The sequence below is a fragment of the Panulirus ornatus genome, chromosome 4 (assembly GCF_036320965.1).
Source record: "Panulirus ornatus isolate Po-2019 chromosome 4, ASM3632096v1, whole genome shotgun sequence".
Taxonomy (NCBI): Eukaryota; Metazoa; Arthropoda; class Malacostraca; order Decapoda; family Palinuridae; genus Panulirus; species Panulirus ornatus.
The window spans coordinates 61321119-61334359 of NC_092227.1; the positions used below are offsets into that span (position 1 = coordinate 61321119).

The 13241-nt window shown below is 48.1% G+C and overlaps 1 protein-coding gene across 6 annotated transcripts in view; it reads left to right on the forward strand.

Annotated features, from left to right (window-relative positions):
- Positions 1-13241, forward strand: part of Myo61F (Myosin 61F) — a 283730-nt gene that overhangs the window by 139948 nt on the left and 130541 nt on the right. For all 6 annotated transcript variants that reach the window (XM_071695382.1, XM_071695401.1, XM_071695411.1 and 3 more), the window contains one exon: positions 12207-12357. In XM_071695382.1, the coding sequence (XP_071551483.1) occupies positions 12232-12357 (126 nt within the window). In that variant the 5' untranslated portion in view covers positions 12207-12231. The remainder of the gene's footprint in view (positions 1-12206; positions 12358-13241) is intronic.

Genomic DNA, 13241 nt, shown 5'->3' on the forward strand with positions numbered 1-13241 from the left:
AATGATGCAATAAAAGGTCTTTTGGGGGACTTGGAGAGTCAGGAAGGAGGGAAAGGCGACGTGCGAGCGAGGGAGGGGGGGGCGACGTAGGTAAGGGTAGGCAGTGAGGGGAAGTGGGCGAGGCAGGTGACCACGGCAGACAACGGGAGGAGAGTGGCGCTAGGGAGGAGGAAGATCAACCGTTCCCTCCATTTCTTTCAAAGTTTTTGTGCTCTCTCTCTCTCTCTCTCTCTCTCTCTCTCTCTCTCTCTCTCTCTCTCTCTCTCTCTCTCTCTCTCTCACTGGCCTTAGGCGAGAACCTGATCCCCAGTTCTCTTTTACTGTAGATGATGCAAGTCAGGAGTGCAGAGAGAGAGAGAGAGAGAGAGAGAGAGAGAGAGAGAGAGAGAGAGAGCACAGGTACTGCGGGCCGTGCCACACACAGAGGGAGTTCATTCTTCATCACTATCATTCTGCTCCAGTTCTTGGGCGGGTCGCTTACCTCGCCACCTCCCATCACTGCCTGCCTCTCCCTCCCTCACAGACCTCCTCCTCCTCCTCCTCCTCCTCCTTCATTCCCCAGCGAGCCATGAATCGTTGGGTTCCCCTCATGACCGTCCCCCTAGCACGACAAACTTGAGTCATGAATCGCCACGCCCCCTTGCATGACTCTCCCCCCCCCCCCTCTCCCCAACACTCCAGTGTTCACCAGTACACTACCTACAACCGGTAGACTACCTAATACTCACCAGTACACTACTTACAACTGGTAGACTACCTTGTACTCACCCGTACACTACCTACTCTCATTACGCGAGACAGTACTCACCAGTGTGCTAACTATACTCATTAAGCTACCCAGTACTCACCAGTACACTACCTAGACCTACCAGCCTAAATCCTTTTCTATACGCACACACCAATCCCTCCCATGGTGTCATGTCTCTTCCGCCTCTCGTGTCGTGTCTCCTCCACCACCCTTGTCATGTCTCCTCCACCACCCATGTCATGTCTCCTTTAACATCCCTGTCATGTCTCTACCACCCGTGTTGTGTCTCTACCACCCGTGTTGTGTCTTCACCACCCGTGTCATGTCTCCTCCACCACCCATGTCATATCTCCCCCTGCCACCCGTGTTGTGTCTCCATCGCCCGTGTCATGTCTCCCCCACCATCCGTGTCGTGTCTCCTCCACCACCCGTGTTATATCTCCTTCACCACCCGTGTTATATCTCCTCCACCACCCGTGTCGTGTCTCCTCCACCACCCCTTCCATGTCTCCTCCACCACCCGTGCCATGTCTCCGCCACGTCCCCTGCCCTGGTCCCCTTGGTCTGATGAGGCGTCTCGAGCCGTGTCACGACCCACCCGCCTCTCTCCTCCATTACCACTTTCTCAACGTGTTTTTCCAGTCCTCCTCCTCCCTCGCTCCCTCCCTCCCCTCCTGCTGCAGGTCTTCATACCATTTCCGTTTCCCTGTCACTTCTCCTCCTGCTTCCTGTCACCATTCATCTTCCTCCTTTGTCTGGCCCTGCCTTACGTCGACCTGACCTGACCCGACCTGACCTGGCTCGTCCCACCTTTCCTTGCCTTCTCGTGCCTTACCCTTCCCTTCCCTTGTCCTGCCCTGTCTTGCCCTACCCATCTCCGCCCCTGCCCTACCCCTAGACCATCGCCAAGGGACCGGTGTTAGTGTGGTGTTTGACTTCTCCCTACACTCGGCTGCCTATACAGAATTGTGGAAAGTTGGTGTACACATGTACACCGTGCTACGGGTGTCACCCGTGATCACCGTACGTGGTACATTTACTTATTGTACACATGAAGACTTTTCCTGATCTTCGTGATGTGTTTACAAGGGCGGGTGGCTAGCCCAGCCAGGTGATGATGAGGTTGAGGAGGAGGATGGCAAGGATAATGATGAGGTTGAGGAGGAGGGTGGCAAGGGTGATGATGAGGTTGAGGAGGAGGGTGGCAAGGGTGATGATGAGGTTGAGGAGGAGGATGGCAAGGATAATGATGAGGTTGAGGAGGAGGATGGCAAGGATAATGATGAGGTTGAGGAGGAGGATGGCAAGGATAATGATGAGGTTGAGGAGGAGGATGGCAAGGATAATGATGAGGTTGAGGAGGAGGGTGGCAAGGGTGATGATGAGGTTGAGGAGGAGGATGGCAAGGATAATGATGAGGTTGAGGAGGAGGATGGCAAGGATAATGATGAGGTTGAGGAGGAGGGTGGCAAGGGTGATGATGAGGTTGAGGAGGAGGGTGGCAAGGGTGATGATGAGGTTGAGGAGGAGGGTGGCAAGGGTGATGATGAGGTTGAGGAGGAGGGTGGCAAGGGTGATGATGAGGTTGAGGAGGAGGATGGCAAGGATAATGATGAGGTTGAGGAGGAGGGTGGCAAGGGTGATGATGAGGTTGAGGAGGAGGGTGGCAAGGGTGATGATGAGGTTGAGGAGGAGGGTGGCAAGGGTGATGATGAGGTTGAGGAGGAGGATGGCAAGGATAATGATGAGGTTGAGGAGGAGGATGGCAAGGATAATGATGAGGTTGAGGAGGAGGATGGCAAGGATAATGATGAGGTTGAGGAGGAGGATGGCAAGGATAATGATGAGGTTGAGGAGGAGGGTGGCAAGGGTGATGATGAGGTTGAGGAGGAGGATGGCAAGGATAATGATGAGGTTGAGGAGGAGGATGGCAAGGATAATGATGAGGTTGAGGAGGAGGATGGCAAGGATAATGATGAGGTTGAGGAGGAGGATGGCAAGGATAATGATGAGGTTGAGGAGGAGGATGGCAAGGATAATGATGAGGTTGAGGAGGAGGATGGCAAGGATAATGATGAGGTTGAGGAGGAGGATGGCAAGGATAATGATGAGGTTGAGGAGGAGGATGGCAAGGATAATGATGAGGTTGAGGAGGAGGATGGCAAGGATAATGATGAGGTTGAGGAGGAGGGTGGCAAGGGTGATGATGAGGTTGAGGAGGAGGATGGCAAGGATAATGATGAGGTTGAGGAGGAGGATGGCAAGGATAATGATGAGGTTGAGGAGGAGGATGGCAAGGATAATGATGAGGTTGAGGAGGAGGGTGGCAAGGGTGATGATGAGGTTGAGGAGGAGGGTGGCAAGGGTGATGATGAGGTTGAGGAGGAGGGTGGCAAGGGTGATGATGAGGTTGAGGAGGAGGGTGGCAAGGGTGATGATGAGGTTGAGGAGGAGGGTGGCAAGGGTGATGATGAGGTTGAGGAGGAGGATGGCAAGGATAATGATGAGGTTGAGGAGGAGGATGGCAAGGATAATGATGAGGTTGAGGAGGAGGGTGGCAAGGGTGATGATGAGGTTGAGGAGGAGGGTGGCAAGGGTGATGATGAGGTTGAGGAGGAGGATGGCAAGGATAATGATGAGGTTGAGGAGGAGGGTGGCAAGGGTGATGATGAGGTTGAGGAGGAGGGTGGCAAGGGTGATGATGAGGTTGAGGAGGAGGGTGGCAAGGGTGATGATGAGGTTGAGGAGGAGGGTGGCAAGGGTGATGATGAGGTTGAGGAGGAGGATGGCAAGGATAATGATGAGGTTGAGGAGGAGGATGGCAAGGATAATGATGAGGTTGAGGAGGAGGATGGCAAGGATAATGATGAGGTTGAGGAGGAGGATGGCAAGGATAATGATGAGGTTGAGGAGGAGGATGGCAAGGATAATGATGAGGTTGAGGAGGAGGATGGCAAGGATAATGATGAGGTTGAGGAGGAGGATGGCAAGGATAATGATGAGGTTGAGGAGGAGGATGGCAAGGATAATGATGAGGTTGAGGAGGAGGATGGCAAGGATAATGATGAGGTTGAGGAGGAGGAGGGCAAGGGTGATGATGAGGTTGAGGAGGAGGATGGCAAGGATAATGATGAGGTTGAGGAGGAGGATGGCAAGGATAATGATGAGGTTGAGGAGGAGGAGGGCAAGGGTGATGATGAGGTTGAGGAGGAGGATGGCAAGGATAATGATGAGGTTGAGGAGGAGGGTGGCAAGGGTGATGATGAGGTTGAGGAGAACGAGGGCAAGGATGATGATGAGGTTTAGGAGTATGAATAGGAGGAGGAGGAGGAGGAGGAAGAAGAAGAGGAGGATGGCAAGTGTGGTGATGACGACGTGGATGTAATGGGTTGGTATGCATGGTTGCCTTACTGTGTCCACCACCCAACGAGGGTAAGGCAGTACGTGACGACACTGTGGAGGTCATATGACGTGATGGCTGGTGATGATGAAGGTAATCCTCATGGTTATGGTGACGATGATGATGATGATGACGATGATGGTGTTGATGATCGTCTTTCGCCCCCAGGGGAGTGCCTCCCTAACCCAGCGGTGATGTGCCCTCATATTGTATGACTAGCATCCCCCTCCACACACACACACACACACACACACACACACACACACACACACACACCATGTATGCCACAGTGAGGCGTGCTGTGGGCTGGCCACCGCCCACCGATGGCCTCTCTCAAGCGTTAGTCCACTGGGTCAGGCAGCCTTGTGTTCTCCTCCTGTACAGTGTCACACTCGAAGGCTGCTACTGGTCCTGCCTCCTGTTGTAGGATGACTGAGATACACACACACACACACACACACAAAGTATGTCACACGTTCACCGATACACACAGCTCATATATATAACACATTCCGACCGAAGACGGATCATCTCATCGACGTAGACAAGTTATACGACGCACATCCTCCAGGTCTTCCATTGGACCTCCCCCCCTCCAACGCTGTCATGTTCCTTTAGGCAAGGAAGGAAAAAAAAAAGTGAGGAAAAGAATGACAAAATCCCGCCAGACGTAAGATGCGACGGTCATGCTTGGTGATATAACACGGGAGACACGTCTGGGAGATGCGGGCGTGATGCCACTGGGTGACCTTACCTCACCTTCCGACACGCAACAAAAGAAATGTCGATTGAGCGTAGAGAGGATGACCATTTGTGGTATTAAGAGCGGTTAGATGCTAGGACTCATGACGATACTTGCTCTCCCTCCTGACTGCACGGGTCTTTTTGCGGTGCTTCAGCGGCTGCAAAGGCTGCACTCCACGCAGGAGCATGGAAATGAATGACCACTTTCCAGCAAGAACGTCCTCGACCAGACTCGGCTTCCTTTGGTTCATTGACTTCTCGCTCAAGGTGTAACAACTCACAGGCGGAGTCCATATATATATATATATATATATATATATATATATATATATAATTTTGTCTTTTTTTCTTCGTTTTCTTTTTTCTTTCGGCGTAAGCGAGGTAGCGTCAAGAATCAAGAATAGATAACAGAGCCTTTGAGGGAAAAATCCTCACTTGGCTCCATTCTCTGTCAATGCAATGCACCAAAAGCACTGCTCGATATCCACAACCAAGCCATATATATATATATATATATATATATATATATATATATATATATATGTATGCACATATAGAATGATTCCAGCGAAGCGAGGTAGTGCCAGGCACAAAATAAGATATCGGCCTCATTCGTCCACATCCTTTCTCTACCTGCATGACCAGAGCTCCTCGCCCCCACTGTCAAGCCACACATACCTTTACGTGGTTTACTCTTACTGCTTTATATATATATATATATATATATATATATATATATATATATATATATATATATATATATATATATATATATTTTTTTTTTTTTTTTTCGCTGTCTCCGGCGTTTGCGAGGTAGCGCAAGGAAACAGACGAAAGAAATGGCCCAACCCACCCCCATACACATGTATATACATACGTCCACACACGCAAAAATACATACCTACACATCTTTCCATGGTTTACCCCAGACGCTTCACATGCCTTGATTCAATCCACTGACAGCACGTCAACCCCGGTATACCACATCGCTCCAATTCACTCTATTCCTTGCCCTCCTTTCACCCTCCTGCATGTTCAGGCCCCGATCACACAAAATCTTTTTCACTCCATCTTTCCACCTCCAATTTGGTCTCCCTCTTCTCCTCGTTCCCTCCACCTCCGACACATATATTCTCTTGGTCAATCTTTCCTCACTCATTCTCTCCATGTGCCCGAACCATTTCAAAACACCCTCTTCTGCTCTCTCAACCACGCTCTTTTTATTTCCACACATCTCTCTTACCCTTACGTTACTTACTCGATCAAACCACCTCACACCACACATTGTCCTCAGACATCTCATTTCCAGCACATCCATCCTCCTGCGCACAACTCTATCCATAGCCCACGCCTCGCAACCATACAACATTGTTGGAACCACTATTCCTTCAAACATACCCATTTTTGCTTTCCGAGATAATGTTCTCGACTTCCACACATTTTTCAAGGCTCCCAGAATTTTCGCCCCCCTCCCCCACCCTATGATCCACTTCCGCTTCCATGGTTCCATCCGCTGCCAGATCCACTCCCAGATATCTAAAACACTTCACTTCCTCCAGTTTTTCTCCATTCAAACTCACCTCCCAATTGACTTGACCCTCAACCCTACTGTACCTAATAACCTTGCTCTTATTCACATTTACTCTTAACTTTCTTCTTTCACACACTTTACCAAACTCAGTATATATGTGTGTGTGTGTGTGTGAGGGGTAAAAAGTGAAGAAATAGACTAACTAGTAGAAGACTACTACCGAGACTTCTTCATCTTCGTCGTAATCAGTCACGAGCACTACGGGGGGCGCCCACAAGCCATGGCTTCAGAAACAACACCTTGATAATGACATTAATGACTCCATTGGGGCCGAGGGACTGCCACACTTACCGTGGTCACTCACTTTCCTATAGGGTTAAAGACAGCTATCATTCCCACGTGTGACTGTAATGGCGTGGCGAGAAGTCACGTGACGTAGATAAAAGTAAACATGGAGAAACTCGGTATAACATCCCGACACATGAATGGTCGCGACACTGTGAACTTACCGGGTCACCACCATACATGGTTATGGGTGCCATAACGAGGAGAAAGAAAATAGGAGTTACAGCCTAGTGGCAAATGGACGTCAATACATATATAGGGAAGACGCTTATCCAAATCCTGTACGGAACTTTGCTAGCTACGATAATTCCTGCCTCACATTATAGTGTCTTGTTACTCTCCCCTCACGTCTCGTCTTTCATTAAAAGTAACATCATGGTGCATCGGGTCGTTACATTAGCCATCAAAACATGAGTTCCCTCAGCTGTGGGTCTGTAGGGAGGCTGTGTCCGTGTGTTCGCCCGTGCTGCTCCAGCGGAGGGCCGACCGCGCTCTCCCGGGCTGGCCGGTCACTGGGTACCTGGTTCACAGCGGCGCACCCCGCCGGCTGGGTCTTAAACACGCCCCGAGCACGTCGTTGGCACGGCTCGCGTATCCGCTACGCCCTCCACTGTCTGTATATCACCGTAGCTAAGACGCCGCTTGGAGTCTCTCTCTCTCTCTCTCTCTCTCTCTCTCTCTCTCTCTCTCTCGGGCTGGGCGAATCTCTGCGTCCCAAAAGCGAGACGCTGTGGGTCGTCTCTCCACTCATCTGGGACCGACTGACCCAGTAGTACCGGTCTCGTCTCTGTTCTCGTCTTTGTCCTGGGTAGTGCCAGCAGTGTGCTACCAAAGTCAATGAACTCCGTTTCTTGTATCCATTGCTTTGCTAACTCACGCCTTCAATTTTCCACGCTCGACTCGCTGATCGTTGTGTCTGTAATCGTCAGTTTCTCGCGGTATTTTCTTATTTGGAACATGGCGAAAATGGTAATTTACTGCTTAGTCCTATGGGGGACTTGCTATGGTGACGGATCCCACCTGGTGTACGAACGAGCCACCATAATATTTGAATGATTATTTAGCTAAGTGATCAGGAAGAATGCTGGCGATTGGTTCTTCTTCTTCTCCTTCCTCTCCTCCTCCTCCTCCTCCTCCTCCTCCTCCTCCTTCTCCTTCCCGCAGGGCGAGAGGTGAGAGGGTCATGTTATGCAATGACCCTCGACCCCTGGCCACCGGTCAGATGCCGAGCTGTGACCAACAGCTGATTTTACCTCCTCTCATCGTTCTCCCTCCTACAACGGCTCCGTTCATGGTCTGAACCCTCATTCCCTAGTTATGACCCTCCTAATACAATGCTAACAGCTGTACGTTAAGACTACTAAATTGGCGTGGAGGATTGGACAGACGTGACCACAGTGGTTACCTGCTCGTTATGTTCTCATTCCCTCTCATTATTCTGCCTCCATTATGTATCCCTGAGCTGGGCGTCCCAGGAGACGACAACATTCTTGATTATAACAGGGGTTGTCTGAGGTCGCCCTGGATCTCTCTCTCTCTCTCTCTCTCTCTCTCTCTCTCTCTCTCTCTCTCTCTCTCTCTCTCTCTCTCTCTCTCTCTCTCTATCTATCTATCTATCTCCACACACACATATATAGATAGATAAAAAGATAGATAGATATAGATATGTATATGGGAGCGTCGGGAGGAGGCCTGGGAATCCTCCCTTCCTGTATTGTTTTCCAAAAGGTGGAGCAGAGAGAGAGGAAGGAAGCAGGTTATTTTCCCTTTAAGGTTCAATAACCTGTTTCTTACGATGCTGTCTCGCTGATATATATATATATGTATATATATATATATATATATATATATATATATATATATATATATATATATATATATATATATACAGGTCATGTAGTATCTAGGTGGTGAAGTTTTGCAAGTGTCATGTTCTCGGGTGACCCAGTGCGGGAAGGACGGCCGCTCTGTTGAAGTAGTAGGTGGGCAGGTTCTCCCCTCCTCCCTACACCCAGTGGTGGGCTCTGGGGACACGCCCGCCTCACCTGGCACACACCGCCTCCTCTCTGCCCCGTACCTTCGTCTCATTTCACCTCCGTCGTGGATCATGCAGTGTAAGCATGCACTTGTCTTACCTGTGGTGCTTCGTAACAGTGTGGGGTTACATCTCATCCTCCCCAGTGTGTCTGATGACTGAAATTATCATATCAGGATGTGTCGTCAATTTCATCCTCTTCCTACAGAATTTCCGTTTCTGGAGGGAGTGGTGGGTTGGGAGTTGCCTCTTGCTTTACTGTCTTGTCTCTCCGTAGACCAGGAACGTAGGCTACTATTACCGGCCTCAGGTCGGTAAGGACACCCAACAGCCCTGGCTGTGAGGGTGAGAGGACCCCTGAGCACTTCACCAGGCATTCACCATTAGGTTTGTCGTGTAGGTCTCCCATGGTCTCCCTCCGTCACCTTCATACCGTATTGAGGTAGGATTGAGTCTTTGTGATTGCGTCTTGAGACACGATTGAATTGAAGGACATTGTTCAAGGGATTTTTGCAGCGACTTGATTGAGAAAATTATACAACATAATGGGAAATCCTGAAGAGGTTAGATTCGTATATCATGGTCTAAAATGACATTTTTTAAAGCCTTTGAAGAATTGAGAACATAAATGGAGTTCATCACTTTAAGTACCGTTTTAGGAACGATCATCCAGGTTGGATATTAGGAAGATAAAGTGAACGTTCACAGAGAGACTAGTGGATATACATATCCATGAAGGTCATTACTTTCTCCTGTGTTGTACCCCAGGAGCCATGCCAAGAACAGTAGCACCATGGTGGGTATTTCCCTTTTTCCCCCTGAGAATAGACTTGGGAATGTTGAATCTTCCTGGATAGAAGACATTGTTATCACTACACACACACACACACACACACACACACACACACACACACACACACACACACAGTCTGCCGGGGGTATAACAGTAATTAAAAAAAAAAGATAAACCCCTAATCAGCAAGCCGGTCACACACCTCAGGGAAAGCTCCCCACTTCGTATACACCCACACCATCATCTAATCTGTTTCTCGACCTGTTCCTTCCCTTGTGCAGCCACCTTCTCAGGTGGTTGACTGGTTGGGCTCCGGCTGTCAACTCCTTCTTCAGGTATTAAGAGATGATTCATAAGACGACATTCACTCTGACTGTGTATGTGTGGTATGGCGGGTGGTTTCCTACTGCTGTTACTAAATGGTAATCAACCGATGACTGTTTGGGCTGTGGTCCCCATTTTCTTTAAGTGTCACTGTGTACACAGGCTTCCCGCCTCGTTTCTTACACAGGGGTTGACCTCTTGATTACGACGGTACGAGTCTTGAGTGCAGCGATACGACCCTTCTGTATCATAGCGTTCACCTTTGACATGACCCTTAAGGTTATTTAGCTAACCTCGTCCTTCCCCTGCAGCATACGTCTGTCCCCAGTGTAATTACTGTAAGTGTGTAACACTCGTGTTGTCACGTCTCTTAAACCTTGTATATGTACGTACCATGTCTCTACTCCTATGTTTTAGGTACTTATACACAAACACCAGGCTATGCCAGGCACCAGGTACTGTGGACACGAGCAGTCCTTCGCAGTGATCCTGGACAGCAAAGCGTAAAAATATGTTTTCTTATATTGAACACAATGCGAACACCGTCATTCGCAGAGAAATTCCGATCCCATAATATAGACGATTTCACTTCGTGTTTCTTAACATTATGTAAGACTTTGAGTAGTAACAGAAATTTAGTTCAGTCTTGGTAGAAACTGGTGAGTTTTGCAGTTAAATCCGGCATAGTTTTAAACGTGATACGTTGGAAGTGACGGATTATTGTAACATCCTTCTGAAATGTCTTTTTTTTTTCCCCCTCTAACATTAGAAATTTTCACCAGACATATAAAGGTCGGTAATGTCAGGGAAGATAACGATGAAGTAATCTCTCCCGCCCTAGTGGCCAAGGTTTCTTTACTGGCTTTCGAAAACTTACGAAAGAGAGAAAAAAACGGGGAAAAGAGAATGACACCTCAATGTGAGTTTCAAGGGATATTAAGAAAAAGAATTATCCAAACGTGCACCACTTCCATGCGTTGGTTAATTTCCTTACTGTCCAAAGGGTGTAGAAAAGGCGTCCACAAATATATTGGTAAATTTCCATGAAAGATCACAAGAGTTTGGAGCATTTACAAGAAGACAATCAAGGATACAGATGTGAATAGATGGACGGTGTGTGTTCTTCAAGTGTCATTACTTCATTATCAGCCCTGTGAACACGAAGACGCGACCTTTAACTCGCATCATGCCAGCTGGGGAGGTTTTGTACCCCCGGCAGCTCTGTCTGGGACTAAGCTGTAGTCTTGTCCCTCTGCTCAAGTGAGGCTGCTGAAGGCGTGGCCCCCGAGGCCTACCCTTAGGTAATGAAGCATGATATTCACCTGATGTAGTATTCCAGGGCCTCCGTCGACCCCCAACATACAGGGCCGGATCCAGGCTTGCTGGGTCGGGTCGTTGGTCGACCAAGCTGTTGGAATACACGCAGCCCGTATGCCCACGTCGCCCCCACAGCCTGGCTGGTCTGGTTTCACTTTGTACATACTAGTCCAAGGCCCACTGTGCATCCCATGGTGTTTCTGATGATCGCAAGTATGGTGTTTGATCATTCTTGGGCCCCGGACGTTTAAGGTGTTCTATCTTTTGTTGCACATCGCGGCTTTAGATTACTGAGGTAGTATTATACAGTCTTCAAAGCCAGTCGTGCCAGGAGGACGTGCTGAAAAGTTGGGGAACATGCCTTCAAGGATTTTCCATGTTCAGATGATAATATGTCTCTCCCGTCTGCGCTCCGGGGAGTATAGCTTCAGCGATTTCAATCGTTCTCAGTAATTTAGTTTCTTAACCACATTAATGTGGGCCGTGAAAGATCTCTGAGCACTTTCTGATTCTGTAATCTCGCTTGCCTTGTAGAGTGATTTTAGAACACGCACGAATACTCTGTTCGTGAGAGGAATTGCTCCTTGAAAAGCACCATCTTTGGTTTTTCTACCCTTGTCGTGAAAGTCTGCAGGATCCATCTCACCATCCATCTAGAGGAGGCAACTGTTGTTTAGTTGCGTTCGCGTTTGACATTATTACAGCGAGGATTTACAGATCATTCGTTTGGTTTATGACTGTGTTCGTTCGGTATTCTGATAGCCTGGTCTTCGACCAGATCCTTATGTATAAAGACGATAAAGAATATTAATGCAAATAAATTTCATAAATTAGGACATTGTGCTTGGCAACTGTACCATCCTTTTCTATAGACATATGATTTTCTCTTTTTTTTTTCTTTCGTCCATTCTTCATGCGAGATGTGTCTCATGAAATCTAATGTATTTGTTTCTCTTGTGATATCTTCAGGAGCAAGAAGCCGCAGCTAGAGAGGATGGAGAGCGTGCTGGAGGAGCGGGAGAGGACCGGTGTGCCCGACGCCATCCTGCTCGAGGACTACCTCAGTGAACGAGCCTTCATAGACAACCTGAAGAAGCGATACCACGAGAACATTATCTACGTGAGTACCCATGTCTCTCTCTCTCTCTCTCTCTCTCTCTCTCTCTCTCTCTCTCTCTCTCTCTCTCTCTCTCTCTCTCTCTCTCTCTCTCTCTCTCTCCGGACACACACACACACACACACACACACACACACACACACACATATATATATATATATATATATATATATATATATATCTCATACTATTCGCCATTTCCCGCATCAGCGAGGTAGCGTTAAGAACAGAGGACTGGGCCTTTGAGGGAATATTCTCACCTGGCCCCCTTCTCTGTTCCTCCTTTTGGAAAATTAAAAAAAAATGAGGGGAGGATTTCCAGCCATCCGCTCCCTCCCCTTTTAGTCGCCTTCTACGACACGCAGGGAATACGTGGGAAGTATTCTTTCTCCCCTATCCCCAGGGATATATATATATATATATATATATATATATATATATATATATATATATATATATATATATATATATACACACACACACACACACACACACACACACACACACACACACACACAAACACACACACACACACACACACACAAACACACACACACACACACACACACATCCTTCTCACCAGATATCAGTTGCCGGCCTTCCATTCAATCTTCACTTGTTCCTGTGCTCGTCTTCTGTTTTCGTCAACTTCTTCCAGTGTCTTTCCTTTTTCTATCCAATAAACTTTCGATGCCCTTCAATTCACCTCATTCTTGCACGTCCTGCTGGTGGACGTCTTCCGTCAGGAGTCCACTTCTGATGCGTCATGGCCTACCTCAGTGCCAGGGAGTACCACCTTAACTTATACTCTGTATTATTTTTTCTAATACAGATATAACGTTTAAATCCTCTCTTATCGTTGTGTTTCTTATCTAATCTTGCAGCTT